General features: G+C 41.0%; 1 protein-coding gene across 4 annotated transcripts in view; it reads left to right on the forward strand.

Annotated features, from left to right (window-relative positions):
- Positions 1-23,118, forward strand: part of ANKRD27 (ankyrin repeat domain 27) — a 68,521-nt gene that overhangs the window by 6,826 nt on the left and 38,577 nt on the right. For all 4 annotated transcript variants that reach the window (XR_013163510.1, XM_077132269.1, XM_077132267.1 and 1 more), the window contains exon 2: positions 8,613-8,744. Coding sequence is in view for 3 of the 4 variants with exons in the window: in XM_077132269.1 (XP_076988384.1) it covers positions 8,643-8,744 (102 nt within the window). In the remaining variant the exon portion in view is untranslated. The remainder of the gene's footprint in view (positions 1-8,612; positions 8,745-23,118) is intronic.

Below are 23,118 nucleotides of genomic sequence, written 5' to 3' on the forward strand. Positions count from 1 at the left end.
CATAGCAGGCAAGCACTTTGCCCGCTAAGCCACCGCGGCCCGCCCTCCATTCTATTCTATCTCAGCCATGGATACCTTATTTTGTTACATTTCTTTTCCCCCTTTTGGTCAGGAACAACATGTTTTTGTTTTTGTTTTTTAAGAAAACAAACAATACACTTAGAACCCCAACAATGGATATCTTAGTTAGCTTATGCATTGGCATACTTAAATAAAGTATCCAAATAATCATTGTAAAACCTGTGATTGCACAGTAAGTTTCATAAACCAACTTAAAATTAAGGCAACAAGGAAAAAAAATCTACAAATTCAGATAGCAGAGTTTCTTAAATTCTAAATATTAAACACTAATGTAAATACCATTTGACCAGCTGTGAAAACTGTGAAGGTTCTCAAAATATCAAGTAGAAAGTTATTACAAATATCAACTTTGCTATAGTAATGACCTGTGTTACTAAACATTTTCAAATTTTTGATTTCAGGAATTTATTTTATCTGATATTACTATAGCTGCCTATAGTTTTTTTTTTTTGTTGTTGTAAAATATAACATCTAAATACAAAGCAAAGGAAAAAAAGCAATAATTTTCAAATAACACTTCAACAAGCAGCTACAGAGCAGGTCCCAGAGTTAGGAACAACTGTTTTCATAATTTTTAATTTTAAGACTGTCTTCTCTTTTTATATATATATATATATTTTTTTTAATTTGATAAAACTTAAGAATGCAAACATTCTTAACATACAAATGTTCCATACATGGTGTACAATCAGTTGCTCACAGTATCATCACATAGTTTTGTATTCATCACCATGATAATTTTTTTGAACATTTGCATCACTCCAAAAAAGAAATAAAAAAGAAAAAAAGAAAAAACTCATATATGCTGTGCTGGTTTGAAAGGAAGTATGCCCCCTAGAAAAGCCATGTTTTAATCAAGATCCCATTTCATAAAGGTAGAATGGTCCCTATTCAATACTGTATTTGAAACTGTAATCAGATCATCTCCCTGGATGATGTGATTTAGACAAGAGTGGTTGTTAAACTGCATTAGGTGATGACATGTCTCCACCCATTTGGGTGGGTTTTGATTGGTTTATTGGGGTCCTATAAACGAGGAAACATTTTGGAGAATAGGAGATTCAGAGAGAGCAGAGACTGCTGCAACACCAGGAAGCAGAGAGTCCACTAGCCAGCGACCTTTGGAGATGAAGAAGAAAAACACCTCCCGGGGAGCTTCATGAAACAGGAAGCCAGGAGGAGAAGCTAGCAGATGATGCCGTGTTCGCCATGTGCCCTTCCAGGTGAGAGAGAAGCCCTGGCTGTGCTTGGCATGTGCCATTCCGCTTGAGAGAGAAACCCTGAACTTCATTGCCCTTCTTAAACCAAGGTATCTTTCCCTGGATGCCTTTGATTGGACATTTCTACAGACTTGTTTTAATTGAGACATTTTCTTGGCCTTAGACTGTAAACTAGCAACTCATTAAATCCCCCCTTTTAAAAGCCATTCTGTTTCTGGTATATTGCATTCTGGCAGCTAGCAAACTAGAACATATGCCATACCCCTTACCCCTCCCTCTTACTGACCACTAGTATTTCAATCTACTCAATTTATATTAACTTTTGTTCCCTTATTATTTGTTTAATTTTTATTCATATTTTTTACTCACCTGCCCATACCCTAGAAAAAAGGAGACCAGACACAAAGTTTTCACAATTACAAAGTGATTATACATTATACAATCATCATCAAGAAACAGGGCTATTGAAACACAGCTCCTAGTTTCAGGTACTTCCCTCTAGCTTCTCCAATACACCATTAAGTAAAAAGGGGATATCTATATAATGCGTAAGAATAACCTCCGGGATAACCTCTCAACTCTGTTTGAAATCTCTCAGCCACTGGCACTTATCCACATTTTTCTCTTCCCCTTTTGGTCGAGAAGGTTTTCTCAATCCCTTGGTGCTGGGTCCTGGCTCATCCTGGGATTTCAGTCCTATATTGCCAGGGAAGTTTACACCCCAGGGAATCATGTCCCACATGGGGTAGGGGGCAGTGAGTCCACTTGCTGAGTTGGCTTAGAGAGAGAGGCCACATCTGAGCAGCAAAAGAGGTTCTCTGTGGGTGACTCTTACGCCTAATTTTTTTTTTTTTTTTTTTTTTTTTTTACTTGGGCAGGCACCGGGAATCTAACCCGGGTCCTCTGGCATGGCAGGCGAGCATTCTTGCCTGCTGAGCCACCGTGGCCTACCCACTTATGCCTAATTTTAAGCAGGTTTAGCCTATCCTTTGCAGTAATGAGTTTCATAGGGGTAAGTCCCAAGCTTGAGGGCACAGCCTATTGATTTGGTTGTCCCCACTGCTTGTGAGAATATCAGGAATTCTCCAAATGGGGAAGTTGAATATTTCCTCCTTTCTCCCCATCCCCCCAAGGGGACTGTTCTAGTTTGCTAGCTGCTGGAATGCAACACACCAGAGATGGATTGGCTTTTAATAAAAGGGGATTTATTTTGTTGGTTCTTCACAGGAAAGGCAGCTTACTTTCCACTGAGGTTCTTTCTTATGTGGAAGGCACAAGATGGTCTCTGCTGGTCTTCTCTCCAGGCCTCTGGGTTCCAACAACTTCCCACAGGGTGACTTCTTTCTGCATCTCCAAAGGCCTGGGCTGAGCTGCAAGTGCTGAGATAAGGAATGCCGAGCTGCTTAGGCTGTGCTACATTGGGTTCTCTCATTTAAGCACCAGCCAATTAAGTCAAACGTCACTCATTGCAGCAGACACACCTCCTAGCTGACTGCAGATGTAATTGGCAACAGATGAGGTTCACGTACCGTTGGCTTATGTCCGGAGCAACAAGATTAGGTATGCTCACCTGGCCAAGTTGACAACTGAATCTAACTAACACAGGGACTTTGCAAGTGCTTCTTTATTCACTGTCCAAATCGCTCTGGGATTTACTGGGGCATCACACTAACTTAGATAAACCAACAAAATCTCATGCCCAATTCAAGATTCCATGTACTTATGGTGTTCAACTAAACTGACCACACAAGTTAAATTAGGTAATGTGCTACCCAAAATATAAATTTTGCACCAAAATAAACATCTCCCCTTTTAGTCTCACACAGAAGTTGAGGTTTTAAAATATGGAGGATATCATTCTTTACCCAGTATTCTCATGTACCTTAGTCCTTTTCAGATCAGCTTCATTCATATCTCTACTCAATGTCTGATCACTTTTTCAACCTTTTAACCTTTTAAACAGTTTTTTCAACCTTTTAAACAGTTTTTATATGGGGTACTGCTGAATTTCATAACTTTAGACTTCAACTCTCAGTCTCAAGACTGTCTTCTCTTTATGGCAAGTGATACTGTCTTTCCATTTAAAGTAGTAAAGTGTTTTGTGTTTTTTTTTTAAATAAATTTTAAAAGGGAGTAGGTGTTTAAAGAAAAATGCCAAGCATTAACAGCAGGACCTTTTAATTGTGCAGGTTACCCATTACACAGGGGTGCCTGGCCAGATGGGGACACATAGGAGCTGAAGTCCAGGTGCCTACCAAGCCATGTGCCCTGGCACAGAGCTCCATCTGAGATGTAGGGAAGCCTTTTTCCAATTCTTACAAAGGCTCTGATGTGGGCTGTCAGTATGGGTGGTGTATTGGCATGCAGGACAGCAAAAATAGTGAAGGTAGCACATAAGTGATCTTCATGGGAATCCTGTAAAGGCAGGTATTATTGTTCTCCAGTGAACAGACTGAGATGGACACATGGGGAGGTGAAATGACATGGCTAGAACTCTCATCTCCTTTCATATGCAAGTTTTGCAGGCACCCTCTCTAATAGCTGGGTAAAGCCACATGAATGTGTACTGAGGAGAGCAGGCCAGGAGTGATGGAGGATCAGTTTCAATGTGCTTCAGATGTACCAGCCACTTCTTGGTGACTTGAAGTTGTATGTGCTCCAGAAAAACATGTGCTGAAATCTGATCCATTCTTGTAAACCTGTTGTAGGTGAGGCCTTTTGATGAGGTTATTTCAGTTAAGGTATGGCTCAGCTCAATCAAGATTACTCCTATTACTGGAATAGGACTCCTATTGTTGGAGCCTTTTATAAGCAGAAGGCAGTTCAGATAGAAAAAGTCACAGGAAGCAAGGAGCTGAGCATAATGGAGCCCAAAAGGTAAGGGAGAGACCAGGAGATGACACCATGTTCCTTGCTATGTAACAACCTAAGGACAAAAATCATGAGCAACCAGCCCCAGAACTCCACAGCCTTTGGGATGAAAGCATGGTGTTGACTTTGGACTTTTTCCCAACCTCAAAATTGTGAGCGAATTCCCATTGTTTAACCCAACCCATTTCACGGTGTTCATTTGAGTAGCTCAGGAAACTAAAACACGCCCGTTTGCTTTAATGTGCTTGGTTCATCTGTCATTAGCGGTGCACAGTGGTTTGTAGACGGAACATCTTAAAACAGCTTGTTCCCTAAAGTGAGTTAAACATTGACCTTAATCTTTCTTCACCTGTTCTCAGCCATAAATCACATCAGGACACACTGTTTGACTTCCTCCATCACAGCTCTGGTGGCAGTTTTAGTTGTGTTCCACAGTGATTCTAGTTTGTCTGTACAGCATGATTCTGAGTAAAGTTCATTTGACTTTTGGCTTTAGATTCTTACCTTCACCTGCAATTACCAATTTATACTGAAAAACCTTATTCAAAATGGCAACAAAACATGTACAAGATATATAAACAATAAGTCTAGTAAAGGTTGTGTGTGTTCTTTCTGGAGAAAATTTAATTGGGGGACATAGAAGGAGACATGGAGAGAGAGAGAGAGAGAGCATGTTCATGAATGATGAGGCTCCTTATAGAGACATTGACTCTCTTGTCTTCATATTTAGTGCAGTTCTAATAAAATTCCCAACAGGGTTTTTCATGCGCTTGACAAGCTGATTCTAATTCACATGCTATCATAAAGAACCAGGAATAAACAGATACTTTTGGAGAACAAAGAAAAGAGGATTTTCTCTATGTGACATCAAGGTTTATTCTGATGCTATTGTCATGTAAAATAAGGTGGCCAAGACCTATGCCGTCTGCTACAGCTACCACTAGCCACATATGGCTATTGAGCAATTGCAGTGTGGCTGACATGAATCCAGAAGAGCTGTAAATGTAAATAAAATACATGCCAGACTTTGAGGACATAGTACAAACAAAAAAATACAATGCAAAATCTCATTTGTTATTTTTTAATATTGAGTTCATATTGAAAGATAATATTTTAAATATACTAGAAAAATAAAATATGTAAAACTAATTTCAGCTGCTCTTTAAAAAAATGTGTCTACTGGAAAATTTGTGTGTGCAATTTTAAATTATATTTCTTGCATTATATTGTTATTAGACAGTGCTGGCCTACACCATTGAAGCAAAGTGGAGCCCAGAAACAGGCCAAACATAAATGGGAATTTGAAGTATGACAAAGGTAGAGTTATCAACACTGTGAAAGGGATACATTGATTAGAAAAGGATGATGAGAGATAAGCAAAATATGGTATATACATACAATGTAATAGTATTTGTGAAAAGAAATAAAGTTCTGATATTTGGTACAACTTGGGTGAACCTTGAAGACATCATCTTGAGAGAAATAAGTCAGATTCAGAGGGACAAATAGGATCTCACTTATATGAAATAAACAGAATAAGCATATTCATGAAGTCAGAAACCAGGACACAGGTTACCGGGGTCCAAGTTGAGGAGGGGAATGGAATGTTAAGGTTTAATTGGTGTAGAATTTCTGTTTGGCGTGATGGAAAATTTTAGCAATAGATGAGAGGGATCAAGTTACAGCTTTGTGTATACAATTTAAACATCACAAAATTGTATAGTTGAAAAGGGTAAAAGGGAAATTTTAGGTCGTATATAAGTTACCATGTGTATATATATATATATATATACACACACACACACACACACAAACCCATAGCCGTGTAAGAGTACACTAAAATTAACAGCATAATTATAATATTTTTTCATCAATCGGAACAAAGGTACCCCCCTAATGCAAAATGTTAGTAATAGAGAAAACTGTATGTGTGAGAGGGGGTATATGAGAACTGTGTACTTGCTGCATGGTGTTTCTATAAACTTGTAACAGCTCAGAAAAAGAAAAAAAAGATGATGGGACAGATGCTTACCATATGGAAGAAATAAAGATAGGTACCTGGTTTATAGCACATATAAAAATAAAATTTGTATGGATTATGGCTTGAAGACCTAGAAATGAAAAACAAAAATTTAAGATTCTTAAAGGAAAAGATAAGGACTGTCTTTATTTTGAAGTTGGAAAGGATGCTGTTTCACATTGCCTTGCCTAGTGACGTAAAACAACCACGCTTTTCTGTGGGTTGCTTGGTGGCTCTGCTGTGCTCACTGGACTGCCAGGGCCTCTCCCCCCATGGTCTTTGGTCCCGTGGGCTTCTATGCAGCATGGTGGTCTCAGGGTTCCAAGAGAATAAAATGGAATCTGCAAAGCCTCTTGAAGCTGACACCCAGAAATTGCAGTCACTTCCATCTCATTGAGTTGTTAAAAGCAACTCACTTACCTGACTCAGATTAAAGGAGTGGAGAAATTTTTCCACCTTTTGGTGGGAGAAGTGGTGAAGTCCCTTCACAAAGGGACAGGAGGCAGGTCTATGACAGATTTTTTTAAGAGCTGAAAAACACAGATGTCACAGCAAATATTGGCAAGGCAGACTACATTGAAATAAAATGAATTCTATTCCCAAAGACCTATTTGAAAAAATGAAAATACAAATGTTCTAGTTTGCTAGCTCCCAGAATGCAACACACCAGAGATGGGTTGGCTTCAATAAAAGGGGGTTTATTTAGTTAACGTATAGTTCTGAGGAAAGGCAGCTAACTTTCAAGTGAGGTTCTTTCTTACATGGGAAGGCACAGGGCGATCTCTGCTGGCCTTCTCTCCAGGCCTCTGGGTTCCAACAACTTTCCCCTGGGTGATTCCTTTCTGCATCTCCAAAGGCCTGGGCTGAGCTTCAAGTGCTGAGATGAGGTATGCTGAGCTGCTTGGCTGTGCTACGTTGAGCTCTCTCATTTAAGCACCAGCCAATTAAATCAAACATCATTCATCGCAGCAGGCAACCCTCCTAGCCGACTGCAGATGTAATCAGCAACAGATGAGTTTCACGTACCATTGGCTCATAACCACAGCAGCAGAACTAGGCACCTTCACCTGGCCAATTGACACCTGAACCTAACTACTACAACAAGTCATAGATTGGAAGAAGATATTGCCAGCATGTATGTAAAGAACCCTAAATCATAAGAAAAAGGCCAACCACCCTTTTGGGCAAAAGACATGATCGAGTAATTTACAGAACATATACATAGGAAAAAATGTTCATGAGTTTTGCATTCCCAGGCTGGCCGAAATGAAATTATCTGATGATACCAAGAAGTGCTGATTAGGAGGTGATGTGAGGAATGGAATGCCTATACCCCTTTCCTGGAGGCGGAAAGCGGTCCAGGGTGATCAGCTTCCAGTGCCTCTTGTAGGGATGCTCCTATATAGATTTTCCAGGAACTGTGCAGAAATGCGCCCACTGCAGTGTCATTTGTAAATGTGAAAGTAGTTTAAATACAGGATATTAGATAAACAAATTGTGGCATATTCACTTAAAGCAATACTATACAGCAGAAGTTTGCAAATGGCCAAGAAATAAATGAATCAGCCTGGATAGATCTTGAGTGAAAAGGTTATGTCCCAGAGAGTAGTTATATGATACCATTTATGTAATTATTTTTAAATGCAGTTTTATTGAGATATATTCACATACCTTGAAAACATCTGAAGTATATAATCACTGAGTCACAGTATCATCACATCCTTTATGTAAATTTTAATGCCCACAGTACAATACTTTATATTTTCCTGAATGCATAAGTATTAAAGGAATAGAAACACAAGCAGGAAGGATATCTATCAGCTTCAGGACAGTGACTGCCGCTGAAAGGGGAGAAGAGAATGGGATCCAGGAGGGGTACCCAGGGGAATCCATACTACTCTGATAGACTTTATTTCTTTAAAGAAAATCTAAGGCAAATATGGCAAAATATTAAAATTTGGTAATTCAGGGTGGTAGGTTGAGTGTTTAATTATGACTGAACTTTTCTGTATGCTTAAAATATTTCATTTCAGGGCGGGCCACGGTGGCTCAGCAGGCAAGAATGCTTGCCTGCCATGCCAGAGGACCCGGGTTCGATTCCCAGTGCCTGCCCATGTAAAAAAAAAATATTTCATTTCATGTTTAAAACATGATTTTAGTACATAGATTGCCTTAAAAATATTTAGCCATGTATATATTTGCAATGATTTGGAGTGTGACAAGATTTTCTGGACATAATTTATACATGTAACTTATAAGTGGAATTGCTGGGCTATATTTGATATTTCCTAGTGGGGTGTTAAGTCTGTTGGGTAAAGCAACACATATCAGGAGTGCCTTGAGAAGTTGCCAATCCAGACTTTGGTGGGATCTATAAATCTGGAAATGGTCATTTACTGCTGTTTCCTCCCTCATCTCAGGAAGCTCACTTTGGCCCATCTGAAGTCCATATGGCTCTGTATGATGAAGACCTCCTGAAAAATCCTTTCTATCTGGCTCTTCAGAAGTGGCGTCCCGACTTGTGCAGCAAGGTGGCCCAAATCCATGGGATTGTAAGTTCATCCGTACTGGTGGTGGTGGCTTTCGGTTAGACCCAGCAGTGCTGAGGATGGCAGGAATATGGCAGCCTGAGATTGAGTTTTGAGGAAGTTCCTTCTGACCCTCCTCAGTTTAACAAGTCCCAGACCACGGTCAGTGTGTGAATGAGCAGAGAGGGCTGCTGTGAGCTGCTTCCTCCTGGAAGCCTCCTGGAATTGCACCAGGCTAGGGCGTGATCCCTTCTCTGAACTCCCAGCCCTTTCACAGAAAGACCCAGATGATGCGTTGACATTCATCTCTGCCTCTCCTGTCTCCCTGTTGACTTTGAGGGCAATGGCCAGAAATTATTGTAATCAGGAGCTCACAAGTCCTCAACAGTGACGTGGGTGCTCATCCCATAGACTAAAGGAATATGGGAGCACATTTGTACACAGTTTTAAAAGGCATTTCCTAGAGGGAAAGGATTGTGGCAGAAGAACTTTTAAAATAGAGCTCACAACTTTTAAAGTCCACAGGAGTAGCCAAGTGACAGGAGCAAGCAAACTGGAGTTGTGTAAGAGAAACTGTGACTCCATCGGAGGGGGCATCTGCTGTGGTGAGCAAAGGCTGGTCCCATGTACCGGGTGCTCCTGTTCTCAGATTGCTGAGCTTCCTGGGCATCTTCCTTAAGCAACACTGCAGGGCACAGTCTTTCTTCTTTTTGTGTGTGGCCCTCTCATCCTCTCATCTTTGTGTTACCACTTGTCTTACCTGCCGTGTAACTTTACTCAGTGTGTCAAGCAGCTGAGCATTTGAACCAAAGGAGAGGTCATTTGAGCTCAGATTGGCCTCAGGTCCTCAGTTCACCCCCTGGAAAACCTGGAGCTTTTACTTTCTCAGTCTGTCCCCCTGCCATCAACAGCCAGATTTCTCACAGCCCTTTCTGGTTTTAGTGATTGGTTTTATGACTTATATTTTTACCAGATTTTTTTCTGGTTTGCATTTTAGAAGTCAGAAAGTTCATTATAAAAAAAAATTAGAGAGATAGCTATTTCCACAGAAGAAAATAGCAAGCTCCTAAAGCTCACCAAAGACATTTCATTGTGTCATCTGTTCATTTCATAGCTATTTATTAAATTCTGCATGTGCAAGGTATGGGGCTAGGTGCCAGGAATTCAGCAGAAAACATGAATAGACATCATCTTTACCCCCAAGGAGCATAAGTTCTAGTTGGGGAATGATTACACACTTGGGCAGATATGTATCAGTTGCAGCCAGGATAAGTGTCACAAAGAAGAATTGTAAGATACAAAGCAATCGTGTAGCAGGCAGGACCTAACCTCTTTTCATCTTTATTTTGTGATTAAAAACAAACAAACACTGTATAGATAAGAGCATATTATATGTAATTTTATCTTGCTTTTTAAAATCTGTCACGCTGTGAAATACTGTTTCTTCCCAAGAGTGGAATGCTGTCTGCCTGGTTCACCATTGCATTGCCAACATTTAGCACAGGTCATGTCACCCAGTAGTGCTTTTTATGCTGCAGCAATGGAGTTCCACTGGAGCTCACTTTAGCAAAAGGGGAATTTTATGCGAGAACTTTGCCATCTTGGTCACCTTTTCTTTGAGTACTTTGAAGAAAGAAAGCATCTTCTTAAGCTGTAACATCCTGAGGTCCCAACAGTACCCCAGGCCCTTACTGAGAGCCACAGCTCCACAAGGAACTGCTGTGGACCCACATTTGACAGCACTGAATTTCTGATCTTCCTTGGTCTCGTTCAGTCAGACTATGCTGTCTGTGGACTCAAGAATCCATAATGTCAGCTTCTCAGCAGAAGTCAGCAGTGGGAGGAGCCGCCTGTCACTGCCATGTGCTTGTTCCTGTCAGATGTTTATGGCTAGCTCCTGCCTCCTGTTAGGCGTGGGATGGGGGAAGAGGTGTGACTCAGCCACTGGTTCATCTCCGTTCAGTTTGTATTAGCTCCATCCATGTTGGTTGAATGAAAAAATAGGACATTCCGATTGCTTCTAGAAGAGCAGCTGTCCTTTCTGACACCACTGCATGTCCACAACAGGTCAGTTACATACCTAATTTCTGTCCATGGGATTTGGCTGTTGGGCCAGTATGGCCACTCTTGAATCTCTTCTGGACACCACAGTCCTTCTTGAACTCTAAAAAATGTGAAATCACCACTTTTTTAAAAATGTGCTTTCCCCAGGATTGAGTGCCCCTCACATCCCTCCCCACAGCTGGGAGGTGCTTGGACTGCCTTATCTTTGGGTGATCTGCCACCATGGCATGTGTGGCAGCTGAGGGTGCAGCTTGATGGCTCCCTGTACCTTGCCCCACCCACTCCTTAAATTCGGCTTCCTTCCTGAGCCTTCCTTTCATGAGGACGTCTCCACGCTCAGGCAGACTTTTCCTTCCCGCCATCAGCTGTTCTCTTGGTGGTGGATGCTCTTTCTCCTCATACTCTTCCAAATGCCAATCACAGAGTCCTTGTGACACCCCAAACTGCTTTTCATGTCACCCTGGTTCTTAAAACCTTCGGTTGATTATGCATCTGTGACTCCTTCAGCATGGGGTTGGGCAGCCTGCATCCCTGGGGATTGTAGCCAAGAGACTGAAGAGGGAAAGTTGACCTCATTTCCCAGGTGGACTATGGGGCGAGTCCATTTGCTTATATGAAAAGAAAAATTTACAAAAGAAGATTATTTGGTCCTTTTATTGCAGTCCTTTAGTTATGGCTGATGTGGGGTAGCCTGGGAAGCCTAATCATCATGCATGGCAATACGTCTTCCATGTTACTGAGACATATTGCCATGTTTCAAGCAAGTACCTGCACAGCCCAGCTAAGGGTACTGAGGTCCGTGTTCCATTTCTCAGATTCATGTAGTATAGGTTCAACCAACAAGCATTTATGGAGCATCTGTGTTCCAGGCACTGTCATGGGTTACCAGGATGACATGGTGAATGGGGAACAGGGCATTGCTTCAAGGAATTCCAGGAACAAGCAGAGAGAGGAATGACTGTTAGGAGAGAAGTCGGCATGGGTTTCCCGGGAGGAGGCCGGTGCCTAAGGAGTCAGGAAGCCGCCCCGCAGTAGGTATTATTAATGCTATTTTGTTTTTTTATTCTATTTTCTTTAACTATTGTTTTTTTAAAAAACAATTCTTTATAGAAATGCTAACAAAGTTTTATTGTTAAGCTTTGAAATAAGTGGGCCCCAATTTGTGGCCTACATGGTAAGTAAACTTTGCATTTTCCATATAGGCTGTTAAAATTCTGTGATGTCTATTCCAGAAATAGCCTGGATTTCCCTCTAGGGAGAGCCGTGGAGAAGTGTGATCCTACTTCCATAGATAGCCTCCTGGTTGCTCCACCTCTCTTCAGTGTTGCTGCTTCCTCATCCTGTCTCAGCACAGGGCACCTGCCTGCTGGCATCTCCTTGCTATGAAACGCTCTGAGTGGCAGGGGCCGATCTCTCCCTTGCAGGGGATGAACCAGAGCCCCTTTTTGTGTCTGCCTAAAAGTTGAGAGTCCCTGAAATTGGAGGGTCCCTGCTGTAGTTTCGTAGCTCCTAAAACAAATACCATATAATGGATTGGCTTAAATAATGGAAGTTTATTGGCTCACAGTTTTGAAGCTAGGAGAAGTCCGTAATTACGGTATCACCCAGTTGATGCTTTCTCCCCAAAGACATGGCTTTCTGGGGCTGGTTGCCTGTGATCCTTGGCCCTCGACTTTTCTGTCACTTGACAGTATACATGGTAACATCTTTTGCTTTCTCTTCCAGCTCTGTTGACTTCTAGCTTCTGGGTGCTTCTTGTGGCTTCTCTTTCCATGTTCAATTTCCTCTGCTTGATTAAGGCCGACCCTCATTCAGTTTGGGGACATTTTAACTAGTAACATCTTCAAAGGGCTGATTTACAAATGGGTTCACACCGCCAGGACCAGGGTTGGACCTGAACATACCTTTAGTGGTAGGCATGATTCAGTCCTCAGCAGTCCCCTTTTCAACAAGCATTGATTGGACACCTAATGTATGTCGAGCAGTATGCACTGTTCCCAGACCTCCTGGAGTGCTTATTCAAGTTAGGGAGAGGAGAGGGTCTATGCAAACAAGTAAAGAGAATATAATTGCATTTGGAGTGGAGTTCTCTGAAGTGCCTCAGAAGTTCCTGGTCTCACCAGAGCCTCCAGTGGTGGCCCTGGTTCGGGACCCTGCATGACTGATCCAAACAGCTGGAGTGGGACCATTTCTTTTCCTCTCTGGGTTCAGGCATTAAACACCTCCTAGGAATTCTCAGCTTCATGTCCTACCCCTTTGTACCCCTTGCCTGTGGCTGATCTCCAGGCCTTTAGGATCTTCTCTCCATGTCCACTGGACTGTGAGGTCAACTATGAGATTTGAGGTGGTTTCTTACTTTCTCTTTTTTTTAATTAAAAAAAATTTTTTATCACAGATATTTTTAATTTATTCCTCTTTTAAATGCAATTTTGTTGAGATGTATTCACACAGCATACAATTCGTCCAGAGTCAAAGTTAACAGTATCATCATGTAGTTCATCACCACATTGTTTTTTTAATCATCACATAGTGTGTATTCATCACCATGATCATTTTTAGAACATTTATATTACTCCAGAAAAATAAAGGAAAAAAGCATATATCCCATACCCCTTATCCCTCCCTCTCACTGACCGCTAGTGTTGCAGTCTACCCAATTTATTTTTACCCCTTATCCTCACCCCTATTATATAATTATTTTTGTCCTTATTTTTTCACTCATCTTTCCATACCATGAATAAAAGGAGCATCAGCCACGAAGTTTTCACAATTACACAGTCACATTGTAAATGCTATATAGTTATACAATCATCTTCAAGAATCAAGTCTGCTAGAATAAGTTAAATGGTTTCAGGTACTACCCTCCAGCCACTCCCATACACCATAAACAAAAAAAGAGATTACTTTATACTGCATAAGAAAAACTTCCAGGATGACCTCTCGACTCTGAAGTTTCTTGTCATTAAAACTTTATTTTGTCTCAGTTCTTTCTTCCCTTTTTTGGTCAAGAGACTTTCTTAATCCCATGATGCCGGGTCCTGGCTCATCCCCAGGAATCTTGTTCCATGTTCTCACTTTTTCTTTTTTTTTCTTAACCTTTTTTATTGTATAATGTAACATATATGCGAAGCAAAGAAAGAAAAAAAGCAATAGTTTTCAAAGTACTCTTCAGCAAGTCCTTACAGGATAGATCCCAGAGTTTGTCATGGGCTATCATATAGTCCTCTGATATTTTTCCTTCTAGCTGCTTCAGAATATAGGAGGCTAGAAGGAATAAATATTTTTTTAACACTACAATCGACTTTTTTTCTTTCTTTTTTTATGAAAAAAACATAGGTACAAAAAAAGCAATAAATTTCAAAGCGCAGCACAGTTAGTTGTAGAACAGATTTCAGAGTTCCGCGTGGGTTACAATTCCACAATTTTAGGTGTTTACTTCTAGCTGCTCTAAGATACTGGACACTAAAAGATATCAATTTAATGATTTAGCAATCATGTTCATTTATTAAATCCTATTTTCTCTGTATAACTCCGCCATTATCTTTGATCTTTCTATCCCTGTCTTTGGGGTATTTGAGTTGTGGCCATTCTAACTTTTTCATGTTGAAAGGGGCTGTCAGTAATATGGGGTAGGGAGATGGAACTATCTGATGTTGTAGAGAGGCTGGACCTTTTAGGTTTCAGGACTTATCTGGACCAGGGACCCATCTGGAGGTTGTAGGTTTCTGAGAAGTTACTCTAGTACAGAATCTTATATAGTGTCCTCTTTAGGATTGGCTGGAATGAGTCTGGTTGGGGTTTAGCAAGTTATGATAGGTAGCAATGTCCAACTGAAGCTTGTGTAAGAGCAACCTCCAGAGTAGCTTCTCGACTCTATTTGAACTCTCTCTGCCACAGATACTTTATTAGTTATACTTCTTTCCTCCTTTTTGGTCAGGATGGAATTGTTGATCCCACAGTACCAGGGCCAGACTCATTCCCAGTACTCATCTACCCTGCCAGCAGGGAAACTTTCACCCCTGATGTCATGTCCCGTGTAGGGGGGAGGGCAATAATTTCACTTGCAGAAATTCGAGAGAGTGAGACCACATCTGAGAAACAAAAGAGGTCCTGCAGAAGTAACCCTTAGGCATACTTATAGGTAGGCTGAATTTCTCTGCTACCTACATAAGCTTCACAAGAGTAAGCCTCAAGATCAAGGGCTTGTCCTATTGATTTGGGTGTCCCTAAAGTCTGACATAGTATCAGGGGATTCCCTGATGGTAAATTTAATAGTTCTCTCACTTTTTCTTAAATATGAAATCATTTCAAATGTACAGTACAGTTGCAGAAATGAAACTAAACCCATACAGAGAACTCCAACATACCTCCCACCCAGATGTCCAGATCCACCAACTTTTAACGTTTTGCCACATTTGTTGTATCATTCTATCTATCTATCTGTCTCTTCTATCTCTATTATTTATTTATTTACTTGTTCATGTCTCAAAGATATTTTTATTGTTTCAAGGCTAACCCATATGCACTTCATATACCATAACATATTTTTAGAAATTATCTCTTGAAAAGAAAGGAGAAGACTGTGTAGAAAGATGAATGTCCTAGAGCTTCTAAGATTACATAGAATTTATTTTTAATAAAACAATTTTATGGATGTATATATATACACTTACAGGTAAATATATATGAACAAACTAAAAATGTGGAAATATTATCAGTAGACTGTATTTTTTATTGTGTGGTGTGCTATTATAATTTTCCTTGTAATTTTCTGTGTATTTTAAAGGGTCATTGAAAAAATACATTTGAGAAGAATCTTCCGTATTATGGACATGTGATAATCTGTTTACTCATCCATTGTTGACAAATGCTTACGTGGTTTCTGGTTCCCAGTTCAAACCCTCAGAGATGAGGGGAAAAGCTCATTCATTAACTCACATTATTAAGAAATATTGCTCCCCTCATTTTTACATGCCAAACTGCTTTCACGTTCAACCTCCCATCTTGCCTAAAGTCAAGAAACACAGGTAAGTTCCTCTGAGACCTGTTCTCTTCCCTTGGGTCTGTGACAGTTCTTGGTTTATCCAGACTGCTAATGGCATGATGATTACAGAAATGGCATATTTGTCATGAAAATGCTTTGTAGGTGCATGGGTAGTTCAGTGGTAGAATTCTGTGTATTTTTTTTTTAAGCATTTGAGTATAGGTTGTATACATCATGCTCCTTGAACATTTCATACTTCCATGTATGTTTCCTAAGAATAAGAATATTCACTTTGGTTAACTACCATAAATACAGTTATCAAGTTCAAGAAATTTAGCATTGATATAAAGCTTACAGTCTATATTCCAGCTTTTTCATGTCCCAGTAATGTCCTTTTTGGCGTTTTCTCCTCCATGATTAGATCATGTATTACCTTTAATTATAGTGTGTCTTTAGTCACTTTTCATTTTTAAATATGTAGAGACATAAATACAATGTAAATGCTCCCATCTCAACCACTCCCAAGCATACAATTCAGTGGAGTTCATTTCACTCACAGTATTGTGTTACCCTTGTTATGTATTGACTCCCCTTTCTCCCTCCTCCCCTGTCTCTGGTAACTTGTGTTGATAATATTCTTTGATGCACAAAAGTTTTATGTTTTGATGAAATCCTATTGATCTGTTTTTTTTCTTTTGTTGCTTGTGCTTCTGGTGTAAAGTCTGAGAATCCATTGCCTAATACAAAGTCCTGAAGAAATTATATTTTCTTTTAGGAGTTTTATAGTTTTAGTTCTTATATTTAGTTTAGTTTAGTTTTTTTTTTCATGGGCAGGCACCAGGAATCAAACTCAGGTCTCCCGCATGGCAGGCGAGAACTCTACCTGCTGAGCCACAGTGGCCTGCCCTGTATTTAGTTTTTAAATCCATTTTGATTTAATTTTTGTAAATGGTATGAAGGTCCACTTTCATTCTTTTGTATTGAATAGCCAGTTTTCCCAGCACCATTTGTTAAGAGACTGTTCTATCCCTATTGAGTGGATTTGGTTTTCTTGTCAAAAAATCAATGGGCCTTGGCTGGGTGGGTTTATTTCTGCACTCTCAGTTCCACTCCATTGGCCTTTATATCCGTCCTTGTGCTAGTACGGCATTGTTTTGATTATTGTAGGTTTGTAATACATTTTGAAATTGTGACGCATGGGTCGTCCAACATTGTTCTTTTCAAGGAGGTTTTGCTATCGAGGGTTCCTTGTTTTCTATATGAATTTTTATTTGAAATTTTTTAATATCTTTTAGTAATGATTTGTAGTTTTCTGCCCACAAGTCCTTTACATCTTTGGTCAAATTTATTCCTAGGTATCTTATTCTTTCAGTTGCTATTGTAAATGGAATTATTTTCTCAGTTTTCTTTTTGGATTGTTCATTGCTGGTGTATAGAATAAACTGCTACTTTTTGCATATAGACCTTGTGCCCTGGCACTTCTCTGAATTCAGTTATTAACTCTAGTCCCTTTGTTGTAGATTGTTAGGACTTTCTAAATATGGGATCATGTTGTCTGTGTAAAGGCTTCTGATTGGGATGCAGAGACAAGGAATCCTTTAGAAAATCAAAGTAAGTGAGTCCGATGAGTCGTTCAAGATAATCAGCTCAGAGGGTGAGGAATGGGAAATGCCTCTGCATGCTCATCTCCTTATAGAGAATAAGATAAAACAGACTATGTCACAGCAGGAGCAGGGGTCTGTAGTGGGGGCTCTCCTCAGTAACTTCTACTCTTCTCCAGATTTTGTAGGGGAAGACACCTAGGAGGCAACCCCCCTCCCACACCCCCACTCCTTTAGTCTGGGCAGCTACTTTGGCCTCAGGAACCAGGACAGGGCAGTAGAGGGGAGGATGGGAAGGGTAACCTGAAGGCAGGTGCCCAGATGTACTTCCATACCACTCTGCCTGCCCAGCTTTCTCAGCATTGGCGCCACGAACTCTGGTGGTGGAGGGGCTCAGCCCCCAGTTGCTTCACTGACTATTTTATCTTCTGGGGGCTGAACACCAAGACTGGGCTGGAGCTGGGCTAGCTGTCAGCATTATGCCAGTACATACAGTCTTCTAAAGCCAGGGGTGATGCCAGCCCTTTAATTTCAAGTGTGATCCAAATTTCTGCCCAGGGCATCAGGCCATATGAAACATAGCAAAACAAAAACCTAAAGATTCAGACTTCTGGCAGGTGGATATATACCACCTCTTCCAGGGTGCTGAGAGTATTGCTATGCACTTACTGTGAAGACATTTCTCGTACAAACATTCCCCTGCAGACACACCAGCCAGACATCCACTCTTACAGGACTGCAAGGTCTACAAACAATATATGTTCCCCGTTATCTGGCATTCTAATACAGGATTGAACAGAAAAGAAGGGGATAGCATGACATCTTTATTGACTTATAACCCTCAAGGGGCCAGTCTGATAAAAAGAAAAAATGATCTACTTGAAGAACAGATCAAACTCCTCACTGGATGGACATCTCTAAGATGGGCAATGGGCAATAGTCCTACCAGAGGCCTTCAGAAACCTTAATGAAGTGCCCACCAAGGGAAGTAAGCCAGCCTCTACACAAGCTGTGCAAATATGAAACTGGACAGAGGATTCTTGGAGTCTTGTACGAAATGCCATCTGAGATGGAATAACACTACAAACTCTTCTCCCTATTACCCCAGGTAGGGGAATAATACCTTAGGGTCTGCAGTGCACAGTTCCTAAGGCATGGATCATGATCCACTTGCTGGTAAGACAGGAGACTGCTGACATCCTAAACTTACGTTCCTGGGACATAGAGGACCTGGAGAGACATGGTGGCAATGGGCAGGCGAGTGTCCAATACTGTATCAACAGTGTGCCGGATTACTGTTAACACTATTAACATAGAGGGAGCAGCCCCTCCAGTGGTGATATGGAAGGTATGATATAGTCTGCCAAGGCGATCCCTTGCTGCAACAGAGGTCATTGCTGAAGGAGAAACCAACACTAGTCTCATATTAGTAGAAGGGTGAGATAGCCCAATCTGTGTTCCTAACAAGTTATCTTTCACTACTAGCTTATGGCTGTCTTTTATGGTTAACTACTTATACTAGTGCTTGGAACATCACTGAAAGTATGTTTTTAACCTGGGCTCACCACAAGGTAGATTCATTTAACCCATCCAGCGGTTTGGTTTGTGGCCTCACATCTTTGAGCAGCTATGGAAGTGCCCCCTGGTGCGTTGATTTGCTTTGATGTCGCAATTGGAAGGCTGTCCAGTACCAGGATCTGCGAACAACAGAAAACAGTGTCAACCTTGAACCCTACCAATATTATAGGCAATATTATCAACTCATGGAAGTTGGGGGAAGTGGAGCTAAATGCCCCAGGCTACCACCTCACCTTTTCCAGTAAAACCTCAGATAGAAAAGGATAATGCCTCAAAGGATACCATCTTCCTCCAGTGAGGGTCTTGTGCCCAATTATGGGGTGAATTTATTTGTTTAACCCCTACTACAGGATGCTATCATAACCTGCCTCCTAGTGTTGGGAACGAAGAAACCACGCAAAAGATCATGAGCCAATTTATACTAGCTATCTAGGCTCTGTGTCTCCTGAAAAATGCTCTCTGCCATTGTCCTAACTAGCAGTAACTGGTTTCCTACTGATGTGCTGATGCCCCAGCATCTGTTAGATGATTTCTTTTGTTGGCACACAGTGGGTATGTGGCACAGACGTGTTTGTAGCTACCCCCTGGGTGGAAGGGTACAGATACTCTTGGCTTCCTGTGGATGTACTCTAGGATATTAGATATAATCCCAGTTCCTTCAATGAACCTATTTAGAGAGGGAGGTGGAAGAACAAGTCTCTGTTCTCTTGGTGAGATTATTTGATTTTGTCTTTGTTCCCCAAGGAGGTGATATTGACATGCTCAAGGTAAAATCCTTCCAAATATTTGTAACCATGGCCCTCAGTGATTCTAAATGGCCTCACTGCACTAAATTAAAAAAACTGTAGCTATGTGCAGATTGGTGCTACAAAACCACATAACCCTTGATATTCTAACCTTAGCACCAGGGGGAACAAGTGCCTTTTTGAAAACGAGTGCCCTGTCTACATTCCAGATAAAAAAGCCAAAGTGAATAAATCCTTATCTCATTTGCAAAAACAGTTGCAACTCCTAGTTCAGATTGGTGATAACTAATGGTGACAGATCACCAGGGTGGGGTAGCTGATGGAAATCACTTTTGATGAGCCTTCTAGGTGCTGTGGCAATTGGACTTAGTCTTTGCATTTGGATATATTGTGCAGTGGGTTTTATCACCAATGCTCCTTAAAAATGGGAAAAACAGTTTGACAAAGTATACCCCTGCCCCACCCATGGCCCAAGGACTCTTGTGGAAAAGGCCCTGTGAGATTGTAGGGTTAGGGCAGGAGATGGATTGTTGATAATAGAGCATCTCCTACCTGATGGAGGATTGACCTTGCCGCCTCTGCCCTTTTCCTCAGACAACCCTCCCGTTTAACCCTGAAAGCATGTGGTACTTTGGCTGCTATAACCTTGAGCACAGCCCACCCCCAAGCACATCTTGTTTTAGGGAAAACAGCACAATCTAAACTGTTTTTCCAATACTTGCATGCAGGTGACACTTAACCACCTTTGTCCTTCAATATATAACTGTGTGGAGCGGTTGCCACAGGCAGGAACATACTCAAGTGAACTCCTTGCCATCCCACTGTCCATCACAAGGTAGCTGCAGCTCTGGGAGTAAATTCCGATAATAAATGCTTTTGGACTGATCACCTGGCGTTCAGCGTCTCTGTCTTTGGAATCACAACCAGTCCCATTGTAGGACAATTTGGAGCAATTCCAGCTAAGTCTTTCCCTATTTCTTCTTCTTTTTTTTTACTGATTTTCCTTATTTATTTTTAATTAATTTTTAAATTAAAAAAAAAAATAACAACAGACAAACACATTCTTAACATGATCATTCCGTTCCATGTATAGAATCAGTAATTCACGATATCATCACATAGTTGCATATTCATCAGCATGATCATTTCTTAGAACATTTGTATCAATTCAGAAAAAGAAATAAAAAGACAACAACAAAAAATTCATGCATACCATACCCCTCACCTGTCCCTTTCATTGATCACTAGCATTTCAATCTACTAAATTTATTTTAACCTTTGTTCCCCCTATTATTTTTTTTTTATGCTGTATGTTTTACTCGTCTGTTGATAAGGTAGATAAAAGGAGCTTCCGACACAAGGTTCTCACAATTACACAGTCACATTGTGGAAGCTATATCATTATACAATCATCTTCAAGAAACATGGCTACTGGAACACAGCTCTACATTTCCTATTTCTTCTTTTGGGGCAAGTTCTGTTGCTGGTTCAGTGACGCACAACAAGGGGAAAGCTTTCAGTCTTTTATCATTAAGTATGATGTTGGCTGTGGTTTTCATACATGCCCTTTATCATGTTGAGAAAGCCCCCTTCTAAATTCCTACTTTTCTAAGTGATTCTACCAGTAAAGGTGCTGGATTTTGTCATATGCCTTTTCTGAGTCAACTGAGAAGATTGTGTTTGTTTGTTTGTTTTGTTCTGTTAATGTGGTGTTTGTCATTGATTTATTTGCTTATGTCGAACCACCCTTGCATCCCTAGGATAAATTGCACATAATCATATTGTATAATCTTTTTGATGTGCAACTGGATTCTGTTTGCTTGTATTTTGTTGAGGATTTTTGCATCTGTGTTCATAGAGATACTGGCTTATAATTTTCTTTACTTGTGATATCTTTGTCTAGCTTCGGCATTAGAGTTTTGGTGGCTTCATAGAATGAATTAGGAAGTGTTCCCTCCTCTTGGATTTTTGGAAGGGGTTGAGCAGGAGTGGTGTTAATTTTTTGAATAGTTGGTAAAATTCAGCCTTCTGTTCTTGTTCCTTTCTTTGTTGGGAGGCATTTTTTTTCCCCCATGGGCAGGCGCCGGGAATCGAACCCGGGTTTCCAGCATGGCAGGGAGACCTCTGCCTGCTGAGCCACCATGGCCTGCCCTGTTGGGAGGCTTTTGATTATTGATTCAGTCTCTACTTGCCATTGGCTTGTTGTAGTCTTCTCTTTCTTCTTGTGTCAGTGTGGTAGTTAATCTTCCTTGGTGGCCGCTTTCCTCAAGGCAACCAAGACGTTGCTCAGCTCCTCCCTCTTCCTCTTGGCACGGATGTGTGTCCCCACCCTTTTCTGGATGAACTTGAAGGCCTGCTTGTCCTTGGAGACCTTGAGCAACTCCATGGCCTGCTGCTCATAGCGGACACACCTCCCGGATCATGTCCCCCACGAGCATGTGTGCTGGGTGAAGCCCCTGCGGTGTGTGCTTGGTGAGCACGATTCAACTATATGCCGAGTGTGATCCAGCTATATGCTGTTTACAAGCGGGTGTGCTTGGTGAGGCGCCCACTGCGGCGACTGTGCCTCGGCTGGCTCGCGTCCTCAGCCACCTTATGGCCCTCGTTGAGGCCCACAGCCACGGCGTAGGCAGAGCCACGGTTGCTGCCCTGCAACACCTGCCGCCTCCCTCACTTTTGAGAGGCAGTTTGGAGGGAATAGATTTGTTAGGGTGGCTATATTTTGCTTTCAGCACTTTAAATATGTCATCTCACCGTTTTTTTTGCCTCCATGGTTCCCAGTGAGAAATTAGCAGTTTTATTGAGCCTGTCTTGTATGTGACACTTTGCTTTCCTCTTGTGGTTTTCAGATATCTCTCTTTATCTTTGGCAGTTTGATTATTCTTTGTCATGGCATTGGGTCTATTTGGGTTTTTCCTCTTTGGAAAAACTGAATGTCTTGGGTGTATATATCCATGTCTTCTGTTAAATTTGGGAAGTTTTTAACTAATATTTCTTTGAATATTCCCTCTGCCCATTTCTCTCTTTCTTCTCCTTTTGGGTACCCACAGTGCGCATGTTGGTACACCTGATAATGTGCCACGCATTCCTTAGGCTCTGTTTACCTTTTTTCATTCTGCTCCTCAAATGGAGTAAGTTCAGTTGTCTTCAAATTCACTGATTCTTTCTTCTGTCAGCTTCAATTTGCTGTTGAACCCCTCTAGTGAATATTTATTTCTCTTACTGCAGTTTTCGGCTCTGTTTGTTCCTTTTCATGTTTTCTTTCTCCTTACCGATATTTTATTTTGCATTCATTTAATGTTTTTCAGATTTATTGTCACTTTTGTCCATGTTTAGCTTTAACTTTTTGAATCTTTGTCTTGTATGTCCAAGGGATAGTCCTCCTCATTGATGGTTTCTAATTCCTTATCCTGCTCCTTTAACAG

This window comes from Tamandua tetradactyla, chromosome 16, assembly GCF_023851605.1.
Source record: "Tamandua tetradactyla isolate mTamTet1 chromosome 16, mTamTet1.pri, whole genome shotgun sequence".
In the NCBI taxonomy this organism is placed as follows: domain Eukaryota; kingdom Metazoa; phylum Chordata; class Mammalia; order Pilosa; family Myrmecophagidae; genus Tamandua; species Tamandua tetradactyla.